The sequence below is a fragment of the Sphaeramia orbicularis genome, chromosome 6 (assembly GCF_902148855.1).
Source record: "Sphaeramia orbicularis chromosome 6, fSphaOr1.1, whole genome shotgun sequence".
NCBI lineage: Eukaryota > Metazoa > Chordata > Actinopteri > Kurtiformes > Apogonidae > Sphaeramia > Sphaeramia orbicularis.
The window spans coordinates 25665023-25692581 of NC_043962.1; the positions used below are offsets into that span (position 1 = coordinate 25665023).

Here is a 27559-nt window from a genome sequence, read left to right on the forward strand (position 1 = left end):
TCTTGTATTGATGATGTTAGACCGTTGTGTAGTCTTCTCCAGCAGATCCAAAAGATTCTCTTTGGAGTTCAGGTCTGGATTGGTCTGGTCAGTACATGTGTGAACATTCTGCCTTATGCTCCATGAACCAGTCTATGTTATAACAGAAGAAAATCCACTGACATTCAGACCTGGTCATTCAGTCTATTCATGTCGTCAGCTGATCTTTTTTTTTTTTTCCTGAACCCAGACCTGACCAACTGAGTCAAACCCAAAATCATAACACTGCCCCCACAGAATTGAACAGGAGGCACTATGCATGATAGGTAATCACTTCATCCTCCGTCACTCTGGAACAAACTGAGTCTGGACTCATCAGAACATAACATTTTTTCCACTGAAACACATTCCAAGGTTAATCCTGACTAAAAAAACTTAGCCTTTTTTCTGATTAGCTTCACTGATTAATGTTTTTTAAGGCTACACAGATGTTTAGTTGCAATCCCTTAAAAATGTCTTTGTTTTGTATGTGAGGAAAAACTTTTACTATTAAACAGAGCCCTAGGTTCTACTGTTGATTTTTTTGTGGTTTGATCATACAAAAAAAATCAGCAGTCTCCATAGTTGTTTTCTTTGCGTAAAACTGCATATGACTTTCATCACCAATTTTTCATCAAATCTGTAAAACCTGAGTCATAGCCTGAGTATCACAAATCCATAAGTCTTTCCGTGATTACACACCTGAATCTCTTACCTCACGGTGAACAATTTTGAAATTTACTCCACCATAAACAATCCATTTGTTTACAAACAGAGCCAGTAAGTCACGTGGGCATTTTCGGAAATTCGGCGCGACGCTCCACACAGCTGCTTTATGGCCACAGTGGCAGCAAAGATGGAAATGGCTTCATTGCCTCTTGCTACTACAGCTGTGTGGAGCTCCACTTCCCACAATACGTCGCGACAAATTTCCGAAAATTCCCGAGTAACCTACTGGCTCTGTTTGTAAACAAATGGATTGTTTATGGTGGAGTACACTTCGAAATTGTTCACCATTAGGGAAGAGATTCAGGTGTGTAATCACAGAAAGACTTACGGATTCGTAATACTTAGGCTATGACTCGGGTTTCACAGATTTCATGAAAAATTGGTGACGAAAGTCATACACAGCTTTAATACAGGCTGATAATTTGGTTCTTCTGAAACAGAATTAAATCTTTTCCTTTCCCTTAAGAAATGAGAAATTACTCACTGGATCAGCTATGGTTAAATAAATTGCAATTGTAATACAGTGGTGGAAAAAAGTTTTGGGACACCTCATGCATTTGTGATGTATTACATTAAGAATCACGCTTCAGTCATTGAACTTTTCCAATTTGTTGTTCCATTATTATTATTTTCATTATTTATTGTTCCATTTTCAAAACCCACATGCTCCCTTCTGCACATGCTCTGTTCCATCGAGGTCCAAACACAAAAAAGATTTTTCTGCAAATATTTCATAATAATATTTGAGCTTGTGTAAAATTTTGTCTGAAAACTTTTTCCACTACTGTATATCATTAAGAGGGAATAAGACACTACACTTCACTACTTCAATTACTTCAATTTAACTACACTTTGCCAATAAAGCTTACTCACTTTTACTTCAGTAGAGTTTGAGTTGTAATGTTGCTACTTGCTACTCAAGCAAAAAACTCTTCTGAATATGTCTTTCAGCCCTCGTCTGTCTTGCCAAAGTGAAAGACAGTTAAATATGTGAAGCTGAAGTAAGTGCAGAGTGAGAGGGGACAGTGGAAGAAGGGGTCAGAGGCAGAGAGGCAGGTGAGGGAGGTAAAAGGAGGTGAAGAGGAGGGTGGAGTGGGAGACATGGATATAAGTCACAGCTCCAGTCACTCCATTGTAGCCGTTGTGACCAAGGGCACACTAATCTATCCCATTAGCAGATCTCTCCGACTCTCTCATAATGTTACCGCTAGCTGCTCTCCTGTGACATGTTCCCGCTTTGTGTGTGAGAGAGAGAGCGATAGAGAGAGGATGTGTTTGTGTGAGGGTGTGTGTTAGAGACAGTGTGAATGAGACAAAATGCTTTCGCCTGTGTGTGTGTGTGTGTGTGTGTGTGTGTGCATAATGACAGTTCAGCTAGTTGCTCTCCTGTGAAAATGACACGTTCCTGCCAAATTAATATCATTACTATCAGAGTTTAATGGGCCAGTGCTGCCTTCTTATTTAAAACAGAACATCCCTCTCTCGACCTCCACCACGGGGGAAGTGGGGGTAGGAGAATGGGTTCGAAGAAATGAGTAAATGAACAGGATAGACAGTGTGAATGGCCCCTGTACCCGACCACAGCCAAAGAGGAAGATGAACTTAAGATAGGGTAAAGGACTTGAGCTATAAGGTTCAGTTTATTATCAGATCTGATGTTCTACTTTTTACTATTAAAGTTATTGGTATTTGTTTAACTGATATGAAATAAAATAAGTGGCTTAATGAAACATCTAAAAATGTGTTACTGTGATGCAGTCACCTCTCTCTGTGTCTATAATCACTGATTGGTTTCACACCATGAGTAAAAGCCTGTCAACACTGAAATGAATAAGGAACAGTTCCTTATTTACGACAACATTATTTATATTCCCTCCAGTTCCTGAAAAAAATGTATTTAAATGAAGTTTTGTTTTGAGGTTTGTTACATACTAAAATTATATCTATGTGTATTATTTTTCACTTTCAAATATTAGTTATTGATCTCCTTGATTACGCATTATCGGTGTGAGTATCTTTTGTAAAAATAACATCATCAACTCCAAGAATAGAGTTTTGGCCAAATTTTAAGATAAAAACAACAACACTGAGCTGTAAAGTGTAAAATAATGACACTAATTATCTGAACCTGAAGCATGTTTTTATGTTTTCAGTGGTACTTGACTGATCATGCACACATTTTTACTGTTGGTCATTTGCCTAAGTTTGCTTTAAAATCCTCAACTTTTTTCTCAGCTTTGAAAGTATGTCGATACTCTTGTGAGCCGTTGGTGTTATTTAATTTAACAAACTCTTGGGTATCGTTTGCGTTATGTTTTGTGTTTTTGGAAGCACCTGCTTTTGTAATAGTGAAATAATACTCTATATTGTGTGTTTTACAGTACTTCTTTCTGGTCCTTGGTTTTTATTCTTTTACTGTATTTTACAGTAGGTGTGTGTACGGCATGAGCAGTCGGTTAGGATGTCATTCTTCACTCGGAGTCAGCACTGTGATAATGAGTTCATTTGGAAATACACTCTGCGGGCTAGCTGTGCATGTACCCTCATGCATGGGTGTGTTTGTACATGTGTGCGTATTTGCACAGGCTGTATACATACGCCGTGGATATAACTATTTCACACTACATTGTGTGTGTGTTTTGGGTATGATCTGCACCTGAATGTGTGTGTGTGAGAGATAGTGAGTGTGTGAATATGTCAGGTTGCCGCAGGAGACCAATTAGCTGGTGCATCAGTGAGGAGGTGAGCATACACACACCTGTGTGTGGCCCTATTACACCAGCTCATCACACACTCTCATACCGACACACAGACAGCATTGCTCTGCTCATAATAGAAACATACTGACACTTACAGTACATTGACCATATGGAATAATGACTTCACTGTGTCAAACTGTCAGACGTGAGTCACCGGTATGCGTTATTTCAACCAGGTGTTACTAACTTAACCAACTTTTGTGAATTATGGGTTATCTTACTGCTGCTGAATGGCTGTCGTTAGCGATATGTATTTTACATTTGAGCATTTCTTCCCTCAAAACTACACACTATGCATCGCTTACACTCAGTAGATGAGACCCAAAAGTGAATCGGTCCAAACTTTGAGGTATCGTCCACTGGCGCAATCAGGTGAGAGTGAAAAATGCAGATCACAGCCAATAAAACAGCCAGGCCTCTTCATGTATAATTCAGATCTTTTATGGTGGGCTATGCACCCATATGGGCATGCTAAAGGAAGACTAAGGCCATTTCCAGCCAGAGAAAAGCCCTTTTAAAAGCTAATCCTGGTGCCAGAGTCCTGCTCCTTTTACTGCTCCTCTTTAATGAATAGGTGTCCAATAAGGCCTTTTATTGTCTTAGCATATGTTGCTTTTATTAGGGGAAAATAATTAGGTTGTGCGGATCACTTCGGAAGTCCTCTCGCAAGATAAAAATGAGATAGTTTCACAGTCGCTGCGCAAGTCCTTCTGACTCCCCGTCGTTTTCCCCTTGGATGCCTTGTGTCCTGCCTTCTCATCTCCTCCTCTGCTTCCTTTCCTTTTCCACTCTCCTTGTCCCTCCTCTCCTCTTTATGCATCCCCTCCTCCTCTCTCTGTCCTTTGCTTTCCCTCTACCTCATTCCTCACTTCCTCTTCTATTGTTCCTTCTAACATGTGAGCATTAAATGTATGCAGCAATGTCGCACTGGACTACACATTTGCACACACACATAACAGATGAACAATCACAGTGTGACAGGAGGCTGTTGATGACTGACACTCGGGTGATCTTATCTGGCACAAAAGGGGTAAAGGGAGGGCCGCAGAGAGACAGAAAAAAAAAGTAGTGCAGTGGGGGTTTCAGCTGCGCTTTGTGTTGTCTTCTTGTCACTCCTACATGGTTTATCCCTCCCGCTCTTTTCTCTTCATGCCTTCTCATCCTCTACTACATCACTGTACTCACTTTGTGTCACATAAGGAAAGAAAAAAATGTCAACATCTATGATCTGGGACTCCAGGGAAAGAGATCCATTTACCTTCAAGAGGTTCTACCATGGCCATTTACCCATGAGACTTCAGTTACAGCAACATTGTATGTGAGGACATGTAAGTTATGGGCCTGCAGGGGGATGATGCTGCAGGGGAGTAGGGATCTGGAGAGGGTTGATGGAAAAGAAAGGGCTGAGGATGGAGCAGAGGACAAGGCAGACAGACAGAGAGAGAGATTTAGAGGGCATGATGAAGTAATGGAAAGAAAAGGAGGGAGGGAGGAGGTTGGTCCTTCCATCCTGTCCTTAATGCCCCTCAGGGGAGTGTGCTGCCTGTAGGTGAGTATTAGCCATCAGCCTATGGGCTAATGGAGGATATGAAATAGAGTTTAGTCCATACAGATGACCAGGGGTGGACTAATCACCAGGGAAACCCATGAGGAGCACAGCTATTCATTCTCTGACGGTCTAAACAAGATATCAGTCCAATTATGAGCGTATCATCATTTAGATGCAAAGCTAAACTTATATTTACTATTGTGTTTTATGTTGCTTTTGAAATGTAGTCATTATAAGTAACTAGTTACTGTGGTACAAATGTTAAAAGTAGCATTATTAATTTAATTACTTCATCAAACTTAGTAAATGTTATTACGTTTTTACTTAACCCTATAAAGCCTGAACCAGTAAATCATTGACAGAAAACTCCAGTTCTTTGAAACTGGAGCCTTTATTGGTCCTTCTGAACAACCAAAAAAAATGTGTTTTTCAAATATCAATTTCCATGTATGAGTGTCAATTTTGTATCATATTTGATACGTCGGGTGTCAAAGCTCAAATATTATTTTTGAACAAACAAAAACATAACACAAACATGTCTAACAAATTGGTAATTCCTTTTAAAAATAGGCAGTTCTGCCTCCTTCTTCATTCATGATAATCTTGTAGTGTCACTGGAAAGGCCTCTGGTGAATGAATTCCTCCCCTCTGGTGGATTATTTTTATTGCATTTTGTCTATTGCATGTATCTAACTAGAAAAGCACTCGGAGATCGCAGACCTCTGCCAAGGCAGGTCAGCGCCCCCCCCCGATCACCAATCATTTTTTAATCATTTGTTCCTTGCGCCAGTATCAACATTTCATTTTCATTTTCATCCAAATCCGTCCATAACTTTTTGAGTTATCTTGCACACAGATGGACAGACAGAAGGACAGACAAACAAACCAACGTCAGCAAAAACATAACCTACTTGGTGAAGGTAATTATATACATCAGGTTTTTCAAGACAAAAAAATATCACCCTGATCATGTAGAGGGCTTCAAAACTCATGTATCAAATATGATACGTTCTGTGTTTTAGGATTAAAAGTTTAACTGTGTATAACTGATACTGCAGCAGAAATATGACTTTCATAATGATTTTTCAATACTATATGATAATGGAAAAGAAGATTTGTTCATGTTTTGTGTTACCTTAGATTGAATGGGAGTGGGCGGCACTTCCCCCTCACCACTTGACTGCCCCGTTTCCACAGAAGCTCAGAACATACGTCTTCTTTTTCCATTTTGCGGAGGCTGCAATCCGTTGTTTTGGTATATTTCACCTACTACGGTTGAATGTAGATCAGAGTTTATTTCTCCTTAACCAAAAAACTCAGAGCAAACATTAACTCTCCAAAGATTACACAGCAAGTGTTCAAACTGGCCAATAAAGCTGAAATCTTCAGTAACATACATAAAACCCACTCTATCATAATGCTAAAGTCCTTTTCTGATTTCAGAGGGAAAATATTTTTTTATATCTAGCAGACATTGTTCCTGACCAGCGACATTACCAGTCATGTTTGTGTGGTCGGCTGTTATTTTCTGTTCATTTTGATAAAAAGACTACATTTTTGTTTACTCTAATTTAATTACATATGTTTTAATGGTAGCAGTAACTGTAATTTAAATATCCTCCTGAGACCCAGCAATGCATTTTAGTCCTCTGTAGTGGACAAGAGTTTCACAGCTTTATTTAAACTGTCCACTGCAAAGAACATTTCATTAAATAACAATAAAAAATGTATCTGGAAAAACTGTGGCATCATATGATTTACAAACAAGGCAATTATGTAATGTAAAAAACCCAAAACTTTCACTTACTGGGTCTCAGGAGGTTATATGACACTATTACGTGATACTACACACACATATTGTACAGACTGTTGAGCCACTTCAGGCATTTGTTATGATTACACTGGGTTACAAAAAAATGTTTTTTGCAAGTTGTCTAGGTTTTTTCAACTGAATTAGGACCATTTTGCACCGCTAAATCCAAAAATGACGTCTGTTTTTCTCAATCAGGTCAGGTTTTTTTGCTAATTTGATTTTGAAAAATTTGATCTTCTTACAAAATTGATTACATTTTTGTGACTTTATCAGTTGATTTTTTTTATATAGTTCTCACCCAAAATAGGTTTTAAGAGAAAAAAAATAATTTTCTAACAGGATGTATTTATTATTTATAATGTATTCACCGCAGATGTAGCAGAATACATCAGGCTTATTTTTGCAAGATCTTCTAGTCAAAGCCATTTCATTCACCTGTAATATTAAAAAAAACATTAATCATAAGTTGGCAAAAGTAAAATCGTCAGAACTCGTTTATTGCAAGAAATATGAAAGAATTTTGTATCATATGATGTGAAAATGCCCATAAATGTAAGCAAAAATGTTAAAAAGCCAATATGTAGCATAGTTCAGAAAGTTGACCTGATTGAGCAAAATTAATGTGATTTTGGATTCAGCACACCAAAATTATCCTAAATCAGCTCAAAAAACTTCAACAAATTTGTTGTTGACCAGTGTTTTCAGCTATACAAATAGAATGGCCTTTTTCCATACATTCCACATTACTGCATGCTGTTGTAAATTCTTTATTCGAGTAACATACTTGAGAAAATGCAGAGCATATTTACTTGGTTTCATGCAGTGTGACCTTTGGCATACCTCAGCCAGGGTGACAGAGGTTAGCGTAGAGTCATGGGGGTGAGTGTCAGGGTGCCTTCTGAAGAGCGCGTTGAGGTGTTTGAGGTACTAATCTCCTCTCCTCGTGGTTGAGTGGTCAAGCTGAATGGAGGGACAGCTTGTTTATCTGAGAGGACCACGTTACCCAGGATTCCCTCTACAGCTGGGGCGGGCACGCTCAGCTGAGCTGTCAGCTTGCAGAGGTTGCCACGGCTGAGGCCAAACACGCTGTAGCTTTACACACACACACACTATACACACACACAGGAAGCTTTTGTTTCAATGGTTATTTATTAAATGTAAAATATCTTTAGCACAGATTAAAAATCAGACACCTCCATCTATTTTAAACATCACAGGTTGAAAAAAAACATTCCTGAAACAGAATCACAATCCCTTTGGAGTCCCACTTTCAGGATAAGCTAGTCCACAATGCTGGACAGAGGGCTGAGGCAAAAACTGCACTCCTCCTGATCCCTTTGCTGGGGCCAAGCCAGGAAATAGTTTCCAAATAGCCTTACATCAGAATGTAGAAAATATTTTGTATCCACCAAGTACCGATAGAATTCATGTATTTTTTTTTTTTTCAGTGATGAATGAGGAAAAAAATTGATAGTTTACAGTTTACAGTGTCCAAAACAGGGTAAAATAGTATTAGCAAGAAATTATTATGTTTGTCTTCTAGAATAATACAGTGAATACCACACAGGATATGATGTTTGTGTCTGTGATTGACACCTTTTACCAAACCTCAGTAGCCTAAGAAAAATATTTAAAAATCCAATTTGTGTGTCTGTCTGTGTATGTTTTCTGGATGTACATTGTACATCCAGCGGGCTTTCACATGACAAGCATCGGGCGTACGCTGTAATGATCCGCGGTGCTTGCCAGAAAACTGAACTCCTCAAATTATGTCCCAGGCATAAATGGCTTCGTATGTTTAGCCAACGTTTAGCACTGCTGTTGGATTGGAGTGCCATCACAGAGGTCGGCTGGTGAACGCTCCCCCTCTCTCCTCTCTGCTCTGCCTCAACCCTCGCTGCTGTACAAATGCCAACTGACAACAACTGACACAGATGGTGAGCAGAAACACAGAAGGACAGGCAAAGGAAGAGAACCACCCACAGGAGTAAGAAAACAGGAAGACTCTACACACACTGTCCAAGAGAGGATATTGCCTGACAATATTATCAACTCATTTACTTTAAACTTTTTTTTTTTTTTTTTTTTTTGTAATTTTAATCTTTTATTTTTTTCTACTTTTTTACATTATTTGTGTTTTCAGCGCATGCCATATGAGAATTTGGGGATTATAAAAGTACCTGAAAGAATTGCTAGGTTTTCAGCATGCATAGCTGTTTGTATTTACACAGTTGTTATGTACAGGGATGGGCCAAAAACAGACTGCTCTACAGTACTGGGTTTATTTACATCCAGGTCAGAGGGAGAGGTCAATGTCATAACTACAGATGTTGGGGGTGGGGTGGGGTGGGGTTGAAGGGTCACATGCATAGGATCAGAGAAAGCCGAGTACAACTTAGATGATGAAGACACAGAACAGAACACGGCAAAGTAACATTACTGTTAATTCAACAACATCACATCTTCCCCACAAACCCTTTTTGCTTTTGAATACGCTCAATAAGGAGTTTTCAACAACTGATTATTGCGTAATACTATACAAGGACATTTCTATTGCGAGTCCATGAGGTCCTCAGGTATTGAGTCGATACTGAGATAGGAAGACTTGGGTCTGTTCCCAGAGCAGTTCGAGAGCTGTGGTGTTAGATCTCAGTCTAAGTGCAGGCTCATTGCTGCTCATCTATAGTCAGCTCATTGCAGGCTGTTGTTGTAGGTGCATTTGTATTACCATAATGGCCATAAAATTGCTCTTCCGTAGTATTTATCTGCTCCTTTGGTTTGTCATATTGCTGTGATCTTGTCATTTTTTTTTTTTTAGCATTAAGAATAAGCCTTTATTTTTTTATTGGTGTATCTCATCTGGCCCATCTTCTCCCTTCCCCAAATCAGAGAAATAGAAGAAAAGCTGTTTCTTATTATTTGGGAAAAAGCCAAAGTGAAGTGTCAAGTCAGTCTAAGATAAATCCAAGTCAAGTCTCAAATCATCTGAGGTTATCAAGTTTCTAAATGCTGACTGTGCTCCCTATTGACAAAGCACTAGTTCCACTGTAATTAGTCGTTTTCCTTTAAGGTTTTTTAAATTATGTTTTTAAATAACTGCAGATATCCCCAGTCTTAATTATTTTGTCTGAGTCAAGTCCATGGCTCTGGGCAGTAGAGAGCAACTCTAAAACACCACAGATGTTTCTCAGAGAACTACTGTAAAATCACACAATGTAATGATTCACATTTAGTTGCAGAAGATAGAAAGACACAGCAAAATCCATCAGTTTGTAGACAGATAAATTTACAGGCTTAATCTACATTTTCACACGGGATAAAAATGTCTGTTACACCAGAACTGTGTGTGGCGGACTCTCAGTTCAGTGACATTACGGTTCATGTAGATTGTCCTAAGTGTTATATGCGAATCTGTTCGTGCTCATGTGCAGACACATGCTCATGTTCAGGCATGCACGTATGCATATTTGTTTGTGTGTTTTTGTTTAATGTACTCTAAGTGTTTTGAGGTTATTGCACACCCCCTCTCGTTCTCTTTCTCACTCTCATTCCCGCGACCTCCTATCTGCAAACACGCATATACATACATACAGACACACACATACACACAATGATAGATGGCTGTGGTGGGTACTTGAGCATGTTAATGCCTAATCTCATCAGCCTTATCTTCTACAGAGGTCACAAGGTCAAGTGGTGAGGGGGATGTGCTAAACACCAATAAGATAACACGGAAACTGCTGGACCCACAGCACTGATACTGTACGGTGACGCTTGTTCTTCTAAAACACTGTTTGAAAAAATATGGAAGACTGAATAATGAGCTCAACATGAATGTGGATTAGAGCATGAAAGTTTTTTTTTTTTTTTTTTTTAATCGGTATTTGAAGTTACGGTGGAACTAGTTTGCGGTAACTGGTCACAAACTGCTCTGAAAGTCAGCCAAGTTCAAGGGGGCGTAGGCGAGTCAGAGCCCATAGCACTGAAATCTTCAGTGGTGTTTAAAAGGCATTTAGCTTTCAGATGAGCTAAATCAGATGCCCTAAGTGAGGGAGATGAGTTAAACTGAGCGCGTGTGAACCTGCAACTCGGAGACACTGCTTGGCATTTGTTTGTCTTTGATATGGCGACATGTGATGTGGATGAAGTTATCGCCCCACTGGCAGGTGAGACAGACAGCGGCGTACAGAGAGATGCTGCCTTTTCATCTGCTGTTTACCAGTTCTCTCATCACACTGCACTTCAAACACACTCAATCTGCTGCTGCGACGTTACACACCAGGGCTCCTCCTGGCAGAAGTTTACTTAGAGCTTAGAGGGAGTTGTGTGTAATTGTGTGTGTATGTGTGTGTCTATATGGAGGGGTTTGTATGTGTTGATGAGAAACATATTTCTTGGAATCTGTATTTTTTTGTTCATTGCATTTGCATTTCTGTGCATATTTTGTACTTGCATGTGAAACTATAAATGCTTCAGACCTCAATGGATCTTTTCACTTCATGTCTGTTAGTTTCACAGCTGCTTTAGGAAGCTCTTCAAACATTTTGCATGTAATGTGGCTCCATTATGCATGTGTGTATGTTCACTTGTCTTGGCCATGTTTGACTACTGCATATATGGTGTTGTCTATGCGTGTGCCAGTAGTCCACAGCTGACACATCCACGTTCCCTCTCACTCTCTCTGCCCCCCCATCTCACTCTTTCTCCGTCTCATTGCGAGATAAAGATGCGAGCCATTTCATGTGGCCGTATAGAAGTCGTCTCCAGCCCAGAGTTTGCAGGGAAGCTGTCACAGCAGCTTTTAGCCAGAGCTGCAACATGAAAGATCCCTCTTTGAGCGGGTGGGTTATGTGTGTAATTCTCTCTGACATGTTTATTCTGCTGCTCTTTAAACTTTCATTTTCAAATGTCACGGAAATCACCCACCCCCAAGAACATCCCTACTAATTACTGACTGATGGGACAGGGTGTATAAGGAAATTTAGCAGGTTGCGTCTAAGTAGTGTTTTACAGTGAGATGACATGAAACACAGTCATTTTCAGGGTTGAGGCTTGAGCGATCTTCAAATTTAGGACTCGCCTGTAAAATGAGGGAAGACTCACAGAGAAAGAGCCAGATGGAAGGCCTTGTCGTGTGTGTGTGTCTGTGGTGTCTGCTTGTGTTTTGTTTGTGAACGTATCACCTATCTAGTAAATGAACCTCTGATTTAAACATATAGACACAAAATCATACTTGCATCGTTTCATTAATACTTATTCTGGACTTTGAACAACTTTAAGTGGACCTCATTTACACATCATGTGAAAATATACATATTCATAACCATGGCATTTTAAAACCTGTTTTTGTTTTTTTTTTTTCAATATACACAAAGCTGTGGTTTTCCTGGTGATTCCCATCCGTAGAGGAGCTGGTGTAATTTTCTTGTTCTCTCCTTCTTCTCTGCTGTGACTCTATACATCAGCATTCACATGGTCCCATATAGTCAGAGGTCCTGTACACACCGGGTAGAGAAATAAATAAATAAATATACTGTATGTATATAAATATATGTACAGTAAGGGGTCATGCTGTTCCCATGGTAATATGACCCAGTCATCATGGGCTGCAGTGAGCGGAGGGAGACAGCGTGTGGAGTCTTTTTTTTTTTTTTCCTGTGGACAATCTGTCCTGCCGTCTCTTTTTGTCTGTGTGTGGATGAGTGCATGTGTGTGTGTCTCACAGAGGACGTAGCGATGTGGTGTTCGCTGATCGTCCTCTCTCCTTTCCTCTGGACAGGACAGGATGTCCTAGTGTCTGTGTGTCAGTAGATGAGTTCTTCATATTTTGTCTCCTTCTGCAGGCGTCCGCACTCTCGTTGTCTTTACTCTCAGTATTTGCCCTCTGAACTAACGTCTCATTCTGTGTGTTTCTCTGTCCACAGCAACAGGGGGCAGCCACATCGGTGTACTGTGCTGTCGCTCCGGAGCTGGAGGGCTTGGGCGGCATGTACTTCAATAACTGCTTCCGCTGCCTGCCGTCCAATCAGGCCCAGGACCACAGCAGCGCCGCAAGTCTGTGGGAGCTGAGCGAGCGCTTGGTTGCAGAGAGATCAGCAGGCATACAGGCCCTCTGATGGACAAAGGGGGCGGCAAGGAGGAGGGGGACTTGCCAAACAGGAATCAAAGAGGAAGATGCTGGATTATGGTGATGTCCGGTTCGGTATGAACTAAAGGGTAAAAGGTATTCTGCACTATACAAGAGAGCTGCCAAACCATGAAGTCCATCTGGATATGTAAAACACACTACATATATTTTCATGTACATTCTATTGAATAAATCAAAGTCTGAGTTATGTTTAGCACTGCTGTGGTAGTTTACAATGGGAGGTGAGGGGACAAAATGGGCGAAGATCTGGGACAAATTCAGGGATCTCCTATTGTCTAGTTTTTTTACTGTCTCTGCAGCTTTCTGTAACTCTCCGTTTCTTAATTCTTCCCTTTTTCAGAACAGCAATGTTCAAAAAAGCAAATGATTTGTCTTGCTAATACACATCTGCTTTCCGTAATAGTGCACTATATGGCAAATATCTGTCTTCCCAATTAATGTCTGTATATTCATTAACCTTTTGTCTAGTTCTACATAGATGTTGATGTTTCCTATTGAGATACAGAGAGCGTTGGATACTCATTGTGCAAAATCTTTTTGGGCACCGAAGAAATAAGGAGTTATGGACATGTGACACTCATGGATATATAAACACACTAGAGGTATGACTCTTATGTCTATATACATTATTCTGCAATATTTTATCTCTTAACAATGACCCTATTCCTTCTCTGTACAATATTTACAAAATCCTGATTCTGGCCATGTGCTAAAGGGGTGTGGACATCATTTTTTATTTGCTATTTAACTCAACCTACGTGTTAATAATCTATACTTTGATAAATGTAAATTTTAGTTTGGAGGTATTAGTGGGTAGATTTGTCCATTTAATTAACAAGCTCAGATGGTAGAGAATCTTATTTCCAGAGTTCATTATCTTTAATTTCTGTGTTTCTTCGCTTGTTGTTTGACCAGAAGAACGTCAGTCTTCTGTTTTTTCTATCCTTGTTTTAATATTTAAGTCTGACTTTGGGCTTGCTGTGGATTTGTTGCCCTGAAGCTGCTGTTGGGACGCTTTTGAGACTTTGTGCTTTATGGCAGTCTGGGTGCCGTAGGTTGTTCTTGAAACATCAGCATTCCGGTGTCACGATATCTGTTAAAAAAAAAAAATATAAAGACAGAGGGAAAAAAACAAATGTGAGTGAATATTCAATAAATCTGTTTTACAGTAATATGGGTGTGGTGTGAAGTCTTTTTAATCACAGAAAGTAGAAGTCCGTTCATTTGAAGGCCATTAGGGGGAGATATCTACGTAGCAGAACTGTCAAGTGAACTAAGAGGAAACAAAAATGTACTCAGTGTGCCCTAACAAACCATCAGCACTGCACACTGGTTTTGATGACACATTTAATAAAACAATACCCTTTCTTCCTCTGCTTTGTCAAGTTGCAGCAGAAAGCATTCTCATCCTGTGTGAAAAAAAATTTGTCAATACCGCAAATCATGTATACTTCCACTCATAAATTAAATTACTCTTGCGAAAAACTTACACACAGTCGCATACAATGCATGACTTCTTTAGCCAAACCTTTCCCACATTATATCGCTTCTCTTTACTTCCTTTTGCACGTACCCTTCTGTCCTTTCCACTCAGACACATACAGTATATTCAGTCGGAAACACGCCGTGCCTTTACACAGCTATGGCCTGCACTGAAACTGATACGAGTGTCCTGCCCTGTTATAATCTGTACTGTACCCAGAGTACAGGTGTCTTATCACTGTCCTTTCACAGCATAGGACATACCTGGAACAGAGATACAGCACAAACACACACACTTTTGAAGGCATCTCACATGTACAGAACAAAGTATAAGAAACAAGCAAAGCAGTTTATTAAAAAAAAAAAACTGCACAGAACATTCCTGCTGTCTGGGTTGAAGATTCGATGGTAACAAATAGTTCAAATGATGTCTGTGTATAGGTACAGAATGTTTTTGTGACCCGTAAAGAACACTAAACAGGCATAAGAAGCAGTGAATAAACACCGCATCGGTACAATGAGTAAAATATTAAAGGCAGCAGCTGCTTTCCAGGCCGCTGTCCGTGGTGCTGATCAGGCCCTGGATCATCCATGTGGATTCATGGTGCTATACTTCTGCATTTGCCAAACAGTGTTGGCCTTTTTGCTATCAGTTCTAGAGCGTACTTTCACTGTGTGTGTTTAGTCTGCAGGTTGCTGAGCCTTGACGCAAACCTTAGTGAGAGACAACACAACCCCCCTCTCTGGAGTCTCTGTGGTTCGACTGTGAACACAAGTATTTCAGCCGGCTGTTTCTTTTTTCTGGTGTTAGAGCCTAGTGAGTTATTTAGACCTGCTGTTTGTTGTCTTACTTTGTAGGCTTCCTGTTTGGCTGTGCCACTGTTGGAGCTCTTATTTTCTGTATCCAAGCTTTGGCAACATGAGTGCTAATATTTGCTGTGCCAATAAAGCAGTCTTTGAAACTGAATTTGAGGGACTAATGTGAGAATTTCCTACTTTGTTTTGTGCCTGAACTTAAATCTGTCTCGTGTATTGTGGCACACTTAACTACTGTTGAAATAATATAATTCTATTAAAAACCGCCCCTGTTCTAGGTCAGTTTACTTGTAAATATTATTTTAATACAGTTTCACAGTGTTGTTTTGTGACGATCCTATGAGACTTAAGTAACTCTTGTTTTTTTTTCTAAAACTCCTCACCAGGCTGTTAAAGCAAGAAACAGTGCATAAAATAACCAATAGAACAATTATATTAAAATTTCAGCACAATTTTTACTAATTAATGATAAAGTTTTTCTTTTACAGTGTTACCTGTCCACACACCTTATTAATCATCCCTCTAATGTCCTACCATGAAGCAAAAACTGAAGATAATGATGTTTATCTACAGTCTCTGATCCCAACATCTCAATAACATATGAAGGCACATTGACAGTAAAATTCACAAAGCAGTGAAAGCTGTGAGCATGAAGCATCATCGCACTCAACTAAGCTTGCAGGTTTACTTCATCAATGACAACTCTATGAAAGTGGAGCTATGGAAAACAGACAGGGTGTCTGAGGGAGCCTTCGATTGGAGGGGCGGGCTTAAGACACAAAAGGAAATCTTCAGGACAACAACAAACAACCGGAGAGTGCATCCGTTCCCCAGACATCCGTGCGGCTGTTCGCTGCAGCGGCAGATCCATGGGTGTGTGCCTGAGTGAAAAGGGAGGGTCCTGCCTGGCTTTCATACAAAGTCCTATCGATCAGGCCCTATCGGAATCATCTGATAGCTAATCAATAAGCTACACTTCCTCTCAGCGAGCAGAGAGGAGAGAGAAGCAAGACTCTCACAGGAGGAGGACCTTGATCCTTTGACCCCACAGTTAAGGCCTCGTATGCACTCACTCTCTCTTTCTGTCTCTCTGCATTTCTCGGTCACTTTATCTCTCTCCAGTAATAACAATACACGACAACATAATAACTGAAAGCCTGTGTAAACCAAATAACCAATATTTTAATTAGTTGGATTTACAGTTTATTTTTTCCCTTCACTGAGTTTATTTCAATTTGGGCTGTAATTGTTTATGACTGACCATTTCATTTTCCATTATTGTTTTTATTTCTTCTTGTGATTAATTTCACCTCTCAAAGAATAATTATGAGAGGATTGATTTGATTATGCCTTTGTTCTACTCCTATTGGCTCCATTGACTGAGGGAATGCCATGTTGCCATTTCAAGCGGATATATTTAATGATCACAATCAATGTTAAAGCTCTCTCTAGACTCAACTAACTCAATAAATATCTGCCAGGAGGAAATTTACCATCTAACTACAGCAGGCAATAAAGTCCTGCTCTGTGTTCTCCTCCCTCCCCCTGCTCTCTTTCCATCTCTTTCTTTTGAGGATGACATTGTGATTAAAACTGCTGATCAATTTTCATAAAGTACTACTGTAGAGTCGATGAAAATATTATTTTCCTTCAATATCTGCACATGTGCTTTGCTTGCAGACTGCTTTTTTAGATCAAGCATGAGTTATTATTATTTTTTTTTTTTTATATAATTGTAGACTGAACAAAAATTAGCTCATAATTCCCCCAGACTCCACTGTAGTGGATTAGTTTATTTTAATGAAAAAGCAAACTCTCCTTGTCTTGAATTAAGTCTTTATTCTTTTACTGATTTTTTTTTTTTGTTTTTTTTTTTTTTAATTTGATTTTATTTCCTTTACAGGACTAGAAAAACGCTGTATTTTCCAGTCTGGTATTTGCATGTGTGTGTGTCTGAATATGTGTGTGTTGTGTGCACAAGGCTTCAGAAGTAAACCATACAGTGGGACTGCCCCATCTCGCTGTGCCAGATGCATTTTTCTCTTAGATGTAATGAACCAGTGGCACTAAAATAGACATCCTCTGCTGTCTCACACCTTTAAGAAAAACACTGCTCACACATTCAGGAGGAAAATGTAAGCCAAGATGAGAAGTGAATGCTCTGTGTGGCAGGAAACGTAACATTTACAGTTGTGTTTTTGCAGATGATTAAAGTTATGTAATATGGATATGTTAGAACTGGCACTTACAGAAAAGTAAACGTTCGTCTCCGTGGCTGTGCTTCAGTCAGTAATGTGCTCTTTTATACAGAGCCTTCGAAGCAGCATTCACAAAATTTGGATCTCGATGGCTGTGATTCAGTGAGCGTGTTCACTATCAAATGCGCTTATTTCCCCCTGTAGATTTGCTTGTGCAATCTATAACTTTCTCTGTTTTTATTGAAGTCTCAACACAGCACCTTTGAGGAAATCCTTGCAGCCCCAAATCCCCAGCGTGTCCTCACCGCTAGACAGCATGACCTTGTAAACCCTGAGTTATTTTACTCACCCATTGTGTGAGGATAGAAAGAAAAGAGGGAGAGGAGGAGAGAGGAGGGACGGGGGGTAGAGAAAAAAAAAGAGCTCCTGCCTGTCACAGCTTTCAAACACAAAGAAAAATGAGCACTTGGGCTGAAGTACAATTATTAGCCCCTGTCTACAGATTCATCACACTATAGAGAGGGAGGGAGAGATAGAGGGAGGAGCGGAGCAAGAGGTGGAGAGGAGGAAGGAAGAAAAAGAGCTGTATAGGTATGAGCAGAGCGGTATAGAAGATGGAAAGACAATGAGGAGAAAAAACAGAGGAAATAGAAAGTAGGGCTGTTACAACGCAAGAAAAACTGAGCGCAGGCCGGGGGGGGGGGGGGGGGGGGGGGGGGCGCAAGGTGATCCATGCAAAGCTGCTGCAGAACCCGAAGGAGGAGGAGGAAGGAGGAGTGTGTGTATGTGTGTGTGTATGGGGGGGGGTTAAGGGAATAAAAGGCCAGGGGAAAGAGTGAGGAAAAGAGAAAGAGCAAGGGAGAGGTAAAGGAAGGTAAAATGAAATAAGAGGATTTGTCAGGCCAGTGGTTGGTGGCAGTAATAAAGCCTGCTAATCTGAGGGAGAACGCTTGGCTGCTCACACACTGACTCTCTTGACGCCCCACTTTACCACTGGGCCACGCCAAGGTCAGACACACACATGTGATCATGCCAGTCCAAACGCACACACTGTTCACACACCCCGACAGACTTCTATGCATGTTTTCATCCAGTCCCTGAGCTAGCTTCAACATAATCCTCGTGTTTCTGTGTGTGATTTCCACCTCTGCTTCGTCACCTGAAGGTTCTCTCATCACTGCCAACCTCTTTACTCCCCATACACAGTTTATTTTTATTATTTTTTTAAGTCTCACACTTCTTTTTCTCTGTGTCACTAGTCTTTTTGTTAATCGTCATCCCCTCCAAACTCCCCCGATCAGCCATGTTGATTTTAAAATCTCATTTTTCTCTGTTTCTTAACTGGCTCCGCTGTGTGAATCAATACCTATCAAAACCATTACATAAATACATCTGTCACTAGCAGATAGTGGAGTGGGGATGTAATGTGTCTGTCTGGTTAAGGCCACCATAGGGTGAAAAAAGATATCCCACGTGTGTGTGTATGTGTGTATGTGTGTGTGTGTGTGTGTGTGTGTTCTCAGAGGACAGCGAGTGTCATTTTGTGTGACCAGGTGTGTCGGGCGGAGAGAAAGGTTGTTATTGAGCCGTGGTAAATGACGCATAACCTGGTGCACCGCTTACTTAGCCCTGGACCCCTGCTCCCTCTGTCTCTGCTTTGTCAGTAAGTGTGTGTATGAGTGAATCCTTGTGTGCGAAGAAATGGGCATATATTTATTATCTCTTGAAGGCCACATCTCTTAAGTGGGATTGCATAAAGTTCTGCATCTGTTTGTAACGTTAACATGAATATAATCAAAAAAGTAAAAGACAACTTATACCTGCAGCTGAATATCTCAGTTAAAACTTTTTCAGTAGATGCAACTTCACAAATAACACACAGTATGTCATAGGGTTTGTGTTACTAGAATCATTCTGTCAAAACAAAAATAAGAGATGTTAGATGGCATTTAGAAGTAGTTTGCAATCATTTTCACTACATCTGATCCAAATCTATGTAACATGACTCAGAAATCATGATAAAATGTTTTTACAGGTGAGGTAATGTAGAAGTATGATTCACATTACATATAGTGACATTTGTAGAAGTAGTGTTAAACTGTAAATAACATTCGGCCTGTGTATTGAATAAAAGTATGTATGTACAGCTGTTTTTATGTCTTCTTGTATGTCTGTCTGTCATCTTGCTTTTTCTTCTGTACGACACTGTTTTTAATTGTACAGCTACTTTATGTCTTTAATCTATTCTTGTATTTTATTCTTTTATTTTGGTTTTTCCCCTGTAAGTCGCTTTGGAAAAAAGTGTCTGCCAAATGCATAAATGTAAATGTAAGTGTAAAAGTAGGTTTCTATTTATTTAAACCTTGTTGGAAACATTTGATATCATCTCCAGACCCAGCAATATATTTTTCTCCTCTGTAGTGGACAAAATTTTCACAGCTTTACTTAAAAAAAATGTTTTAAAAGAAAGAAAAACTGTAAGGATCCAAAACCACTGACCATAACTCAGTAGGTACGCAGACTGAAAAAAGTCTACACTACGGAGCGAATGACCGCAAGTCTACAACTAAAGGTGGACACTTTTGAGCAGAGATGGAACTGTATCATTCAGTATTTGGGTGACTGATAAAGGAATGGGAGCTATTATAAGATTATGTTTCTCTATGACTGATATTATACTGCTGTAATTTTCTTTGGTAAAACCAAGTATTCATTTTCCATTTTCCATTCCATTTACTTGTGCTTTAATTTATAGGGTCCTGTGTCAGAGAATGTGCGGTTTTGTGGAAAAATGAAAATATCTAAATAAAAAGCCAAAAAAAAAAAAACAAAGAAAGAAAACCCTGCTGTCCACTGCAAAGAACATTCCATTAATTCCATTCTGGAAATGGTATCATGCTGTTTCCAATTAATTATTTAATGTAAAAAAAAAAAAAGCCCAAACTCTTACTTACTGGGTCTCAAGAGGATATGATGCAAGTGGGCGGGTCAAAAAAAATATGGTATCAAAAATGAAGAGATGAAACGTATCAGAGGTTTAAATATGTAATAACACTAAGAGTTAACTACTTCCACAAATTGAACAGTAATTAGAGACCAAGACTACAAATCTGACTATAAGTGTTTCATCGTTTTTGATACAAAAATGTTGCATGTTGACTCATTCTAACTAGATGTGGTTCAAGTTTCGCATCCACAAATAATTAGTGACTTGTGTGTTTTGAAAAAGAGAGGAGTTCTTCTTTGGCAAGGCAGCACGGAGACAGCGAGCAGGAGATAAAGAACAGCAAAGATGGACAGAAAGATTGATAAAGGAAAAGATATGGAAAGGAGGAAAGAAGTGGTTTAAAAAAAACAAGTATCTAATGTCCTCTTCTGTCTCTAACTGGAGACATCTGTATTGTAATTGTCTTGTCTTTCTCTAAACCGTCTTCAAAAAGAACAAAGAGTACGTCTCACTTTTCATGCGGCAGGTTCTTGTTTTAATATTTGCTGCTACACATCCATTTCTTTCATCATCCTTTGGCGTTTTCACACCTCACTTTGCTGACAGCGGAGAAGGTGATTGACGGTGCGATGGAGATTTACTTGTCATGCTGAAATAGGACAATAACCTGCACGCAGATAATCACCTCATTGAGAAACGCTCCGGCCTCTCTCCACTCACAATTACTATTGTGTATTTGATCATATAACCACTCTCAACAATGCACTTAATGGGCTTATTGGCAGCAGACCAGGACGTGCTTGTAAATAAGCCTGATGGTGTTTGATTCTAATAAATTAGGCTCATATATGCAAACACAGTAAAATCATAACAATATCCAAATATGTGTGTGTGTGTGTGTGTGTGTAGGGGTGGGCTAGTGGCAGGTAGAGATTTATGCTGCTACCAATTTGCAGGCCTCATCACTCACTCAGCTATCTTCAACTTTTTTATTTGTTTAATTTCCAAATGTGATTGCTCCACTCCCGCTCACGTTGAAAAATGCAAAGGATCATGGGTAGAGGAGGCCAAGATTAATACGCATAATTTTTCAACTTTACTCAACCAAAGGGGGAGAAAAAAGGAAAGAAAGGAATGTGCTAAGAGCTCAGAAGAGGAATGAAAGTCCATCTCTGCCGGGACATGACGTAGTAGAGTACTATAAGGTAAATAAATGTACCATCTCATGCTGCATTTCCTCTCTGCCCTTCTCCTTAAGTGAGGCTGTTTAGGTGAAAAGCCTTTTAACCAAATAAAAAACAAGTCCACAGTACACAGCAGTGACATCAGCTGCATTTCTGTCATTTATTTCCGTTGCATAATGTTATGTTTTATTGTCTGTCTTACAGCTCCCTGGCGGCTTATAGTGACGATCGTAGAAATACAGCCTTAAAGTTACAGAAATATGTTGAATTCTGAGAAGCTTTATTTGTGGATGTTGCACTTAGATTATTATTGACTGTGTTTTGCATGTTGAGGGTACGCTATGTACACAACACAGTAAAGGAACCAATAAATGTGCTTGTTAAAAATAAATTTGCATTAAATTAATGTACGTATAAGTATCGTGGGTGAAGGTCAAATGAATCTTGAGTAATCCCAAGAACAACCAGCTTTGTATGAAATGAATCATGTATTTTTTCAGTGGTGTTTTATGAGTAAGACTGCGTTTGTGCAACTGTGGGAGAACAGAAGTGTGTGTGTGTGTGTTTCTACAAAGAGATGATGTGTGTGTGAGTGTGAGGAGAAGAGTCACCTCTCAAAAACACACTCACATACCTACGAGATTAATTACAAGTACTGTGAATCACCGCGCAATTAATTAACTCATCCTTAGTAATGAGTGTGTGCGTGTGTGTGCGTGTGTGTGTGTGTGTGTGTGTGAACTCGGCGTACTGTGTCACACAGACAGCCCCTCCATCTCTCCACCTCTCGCCCTGTCCCCTCTCTAATTGCTTCCCTCTCTATTAAAATGCAGTCTGCTGTGACATCACTCAACCCTCAGTTAGAGCAGACCAGGGCAGCAGGAAAACCACACACACACACACACACACACACACACACATATGCAAGTTTTTTTTACAGGTCAGGATTGTTTAAGGGATCAATTTGGGTGACAGAAGCAAACAGGCACAATTTCTCCTCCCTGAGAAAGCGATGAGGAGTGAGTGTAAGTCACATCTCAGAGATCTCAGATGACAAGAGCTGAGCTGAGATAGTCCATGTCCGGTAATAAACCAGAGCATGCCTACCAATAAACAATGCCTTACAAACACGTGGTGCTGCTGCTTTCACATTTGAGCTCTTCCTACCCATATGTTAGAGGTTGTAAAAGCTGCGTGATGATATGTGTCAGTTAAAAAGCACATTTTATTAACGCTAAGTACACTACTGCTCATAAAGTTGGAATAAAATATATTTACTTTTTCTCATGAAATGATTGTGACAAAGTGATTTATTCTAGGTAGATAAAGATAAAGGTAATTTACCAAAACATTACACTAAAACCAATAATTCAAGTCAATACTGGACCAAAACACTGTTCAATATTACGTAAAAGGTCCCCAAAAGGCATCAGAACTTACAGATGTAACAGTGAGTGAGATGAAACATCACAGAGAGCTTTTCAATCTGTGCACACTGATTTTCGTTCTTATTTCTTTTTTTTTTAATTTAGCCACTATCACTGTAAGAGCAAAATTATTATGACTTTATAACGACTATGCTCTGTGATACATAAATGAATTAATGAAATACAGCTCAGCAGAATTATACACTGTTGCTCATGAAGTTGGAATTAAATATTTTTACCTCTGAAAATAAAAAAGAATATTGTGACAATGTGATTTATTCTTGATAGATTAAGTGTAAATAGGACTTAATTAATCATTGCACCAGGTCAAAGGTGATAACTGATGTGTATAAATAGGAATAAAAAGAGGAATGAGTCTGAAATAGTTCCAGCTTTATCAGTAACAGTGTATTATTACGCTGTAGCCTTTGAAAGTGAAAAGTTAAGTTGCTACTGGTGAGAATAAATGTTTACTGTATGTAGTGGAAAGCTTTATCTCAATATTAGGGCTGTGTAAAGTGATGATACATACTGTGAGACAATAGAAAAACGTATTATTTCACATTACACCATCACAAATCACACTGGATGAAACTTGGAGGAAACGCCTACAAATCCGAGTGAGAGTGAACACAACAGAAAGCAGGAGAATTCTGAGCAGGAAGTGTCTGTGTGGAAGTTTCAATTAAAAGAATGAAATAATCAGAAGTGACAGACCAGAATAGTGTTATTTTAAGCTTTTCCTTTCTATTTTTTTTTTTTTTTTTGTATTTGAATGAACAGAACACATGTTATTTTACAGTGACAAAACATTACATCCTCTATATGGACACAAGTATTGGGACACATTACCAAAACAATAATAATAAATGTCATGATGTAATGTAATATTAAGATGCCTGTCATTGCAATAAAGTTTTTTTTTTACTTAATTTTATTCAACTTTAATTTTTTAAAATCATTTTAACTGTAAAGTGTTTTGAGACCATAAATGATCACTTCAAACCACAAGTAACCATCTAGTTTCTTCAACTCTCACTCATCAGCTTTTATATTGATTGGACATTTACTGCGATTATTATTTACCACAGATGACGTGAACATTTTTATCATGGTAATATTTCATCTCAACAGGAATAGGACGTCCTTTTAAGCTGCAGGTATGATGTGTCCCAATATTTTTGTCCATTTGTAGCAGATATTTACTGTAATGCACACCCCTGCTATAGACCAGAGAATGGTTTTATAAATACACTGTTGCCCATAAAACTGTGTTTTCCTCTTTCCTTTTTATTCCTGTTTATACACGCCCATCATCACCTTTGACCAGGTTCAGTGATTACACTTTATCTATCGAGAATAAATCATATTGTCACAATCATTTCATGAGAAGAGGTAAAAATATTTGATCCCAACTTTATGGTCAACACTGTACATGCTGAACATATTAATTCATTATTTCCACACTACTTGCCGTAGAGTGCTGCAGTATACAGTCGTGGAAAAAATTATTAGACCATCAAAAGACATCAAAAACAATGGTTATGCAATCAAGTCCTAACTCCTGTGTGTATCATGTGACTAAAACAGACAGAAAGGAAAACACGGAATCCCTAAAAGCACTGTTTTTGGCAGTACAATGCCATAGATATTGATGTAAGAATTGAAGTGATTTTGTTATTATCAAGAAAACATGGAAAAATGGATAGATATCAGCTCTTAAATTAAACTCTTACGAGCTATTTTTGTTGTTATCATTATATTTGTCCAAACAAATATACCTTTAGTTGTTCCAGGCATTAAAATGAACAAGAAAACAAGGGGTGGTCTAATAATTTTTTAATTTTTTCCGCGACTGTATGACTAATATTGTTTTTTACGTACATTACGGTGTGTTCATTGTGTCGATATATATACAAAATGAAACGACTGCAATGATTTGTATTTTGTTTTTAAAATTCTGATCTAAAATCTGAACATGAGGTGAACAACACCACAGTAAACCGGTATTGCTCAACACCTCCTTTCCACTCTCTTTTCCCTCATTCTCTCTCTTAGAGCTAATCTGATTGGTGCATAAATCATGCTGACATCAGCACGGGTGGAAGTTGGCCTACTCCTACTCACACACACACACACACACGCACTCTGAGACTCCTTGGTGAGGTGAGAGCAGCGGCGTGCTCCGTGGTGATCATGAGGACAGTGGATAACAGATCTCTCTTTTATCATTCCCTGACTTTCCCTGACATTTAAAAAGCCATTAACACCACTGAGAATCACCCTCGTGTACATTTCATATGGAATCAACCCCACCACCACCACTACCACCACCCCACCCACCTTCTCACCCCATGTACACACACTCACAGACACACACATGCCTGCTTGCCATTCACTCCTGTGTGAGAATGATCTCAGCGATAACACAAAGCACAAATGACACAGACAGAGCAGTGAATTATACCTTAATAAGCTTTTCACACCTGCCCTCTTTCTCTGTAAGATTAAAAAAAAGAAACTCAACCCGCCGCTGGTGTATTTTAATAGTGGTACGACCCAGCTAGTGGTACACTTATTGATCCTTTGTTGAAATCAATTAAGTTTTGGGGCTTTGATATCGTTGATCAGAATGCAGTCCTTCCCCTTCTCTGTCTCCACACAGTGACAAATGGACAATAAGTGGCTGTTGTCTTGAAGTGACTGCTTTTATGAATTGCAATTATCCGCCAATTCAGCCAAATATACATGGCTATACTGCAAACACTAACAGCATAATAGTATTTAGTGCTGAGAGCTGTATTAATTTATGGCCCATTATTGTAAAGCCCATCGTTACAATGTGAGGGAGCATTTATTGTAATCAGAAGACTTATAGAGAATAGAAACATAGCTAATGCATGTAATGTACTCTCACACAGTCTGCCTGACAAAACTGTACGGTAGCTAATGCAGAAAATGACATACGGCCTCACTCTTTGTTGTTAGCATTTATTAGCAGCAAGTGGAGGCCTGAGTGCAACCAGCTATCGACTAATTATGCTCCATTGTGTCTGCGTGGATAACAAGAAGCATACATGCTCTGCAGTGATACAGTGGTCACCTCACCACTTATTCTGCACGATGTTAACATGAAACTCAAACTATGAGTGTCGCTCGCCCGGGCCTGCAGTATGAGTCATGACTAGTAGTGATATACAGCAGATACAGATATGGAGCTCAGTCATTTAAATGCATGTTATTGTAATTCTGCAGATGGCGGAGGCACTTTTGGTGATTATGGATTGGCTCTTTTTAAACTCCTCTGAAAACGGTTCTAAATTGTATGCCCCAGAGGACGCGCAGAGATTTTTTTTTTTGAAGACTAGAAGACATGTTTGGATTTGGAAAGGCACAAAAAGTAAAAAAGAGAGAGGATAGACAATGTCAGTGTGGGCTTTGGGGAAAGGTTGACTCTCAGTTTAAGGCAGTAAGTAGGGGTCAACGGTGTGAAATAACCACCATATTCTAAGATAAAAAGAAAGAGAAAAAATTATAGGAGCAAAGACTTTTCTTTGAAATATTCAGGCAGATCTAATGTCAAGGAGAGAGGTGAAAATCCAGGACTTTTATAAAGAGAGAGACACGCCTCTGAACACTGTCTGTAAAACACAGTCCTGGAGCAATGCTTGTATTTTTAATATTGTTTATATACGCTCCTGAGAAAATACAGCTCAACTTTTATTTATTTTTTTTTAAACTTTTGGGCAACTACAACCTAGTGTGTGTGTGTGTGTTTGAAACAACAGCTGGATTCTGAAATACTTTACTGAGTGAAACTGAGGAGAAAGAGGAGGAGTAGGTGGTGGTGGAGAAAAGGATCTAAACAAAGAAAGTCCCATTCTCTCTATCATCTCTTATGGAGGTCTGCTCAGCTGGAGATATGCTACTGACAGACTTTGACTCATTCTGAGCTGCACTTTTAATGCTGTAGGCCACAACTGCCTGAGACTCTAGATAGGTGTACTTACTCATATCTGTTTTCATCATATGTGAGAAAGTTTGGCATTAATTCACATCTCTGTTATTATATTTCCACTCGCGCTGATATGCGGCTGCGTTTATCTTCTCTCATGAACATAATGAGCTCAAACACTGAAGTTGCTCTCCCTGAGTGATGCGCTGTTTATCGTTGCTTCTCCATTTGAGTTTTATTTTGTCTATCATCCTCCTCTGCGCATCATTGTGTATTCAGTGCAGTGTTATACAGTAGTGTCTGCTCTCTGTTGTGCTGTGTTTTAGAGCAGTGTAATGTACTGGGTCTCACCCCGTGTCCATCACTCGTCCTGCTGTAAGGCAGGCAGGCAGCCAGACAACCTCCCACCAGAGAGGAATGGATGAATGGTGGGATTTGGAAAAGATGCACAACAAGAGGTGGGTGGGGGCTCCATGACTCAGATTGTTACTACGTCAAAAGTGGATTTGGAAATTGTTTAGGAGAAGAAAAACA

At 39.4% G+C, this 27559-nt stretch overlaps 2 protein-coding genes across 2 annotated transcripts in view; one reads left to right on the forward strand and one right to left on the reverse strand.

Annotated features, from left to right (window-relative positions):
* wwox (WW domain containing oxidoreductase) overlaps positions 1-14188 on the forward strand; it is a 140927-nt gene extending 126739 nt beyond the window's left edge. The window contains exon 9 of the mRNA XM_030136508.1: positions 12793-14188. Coding sequence (XP_029992368.1) covers positions 12793-12984 — 192 coding nt within the window. The 3' untranslated portion in view covers positions 12985-14188. The remainder of the gene's footprint in view (positions 1-12792) is intronic.
* mafb (MAF bZIP transcription factor b) overlaps positions 8904-27559 on the reverse strand; it is a 56123-nt gene continuing 37467 nt past the window's right edge. The window contains exon 3 of the mRNA XM_030136509.1: positions 8904-14109. The gene's annotated coding sequence lies outside the window, so the exon portion shown is untranslated. The remainder of the gene's footprint in view (positions 14110-27559) is intronic.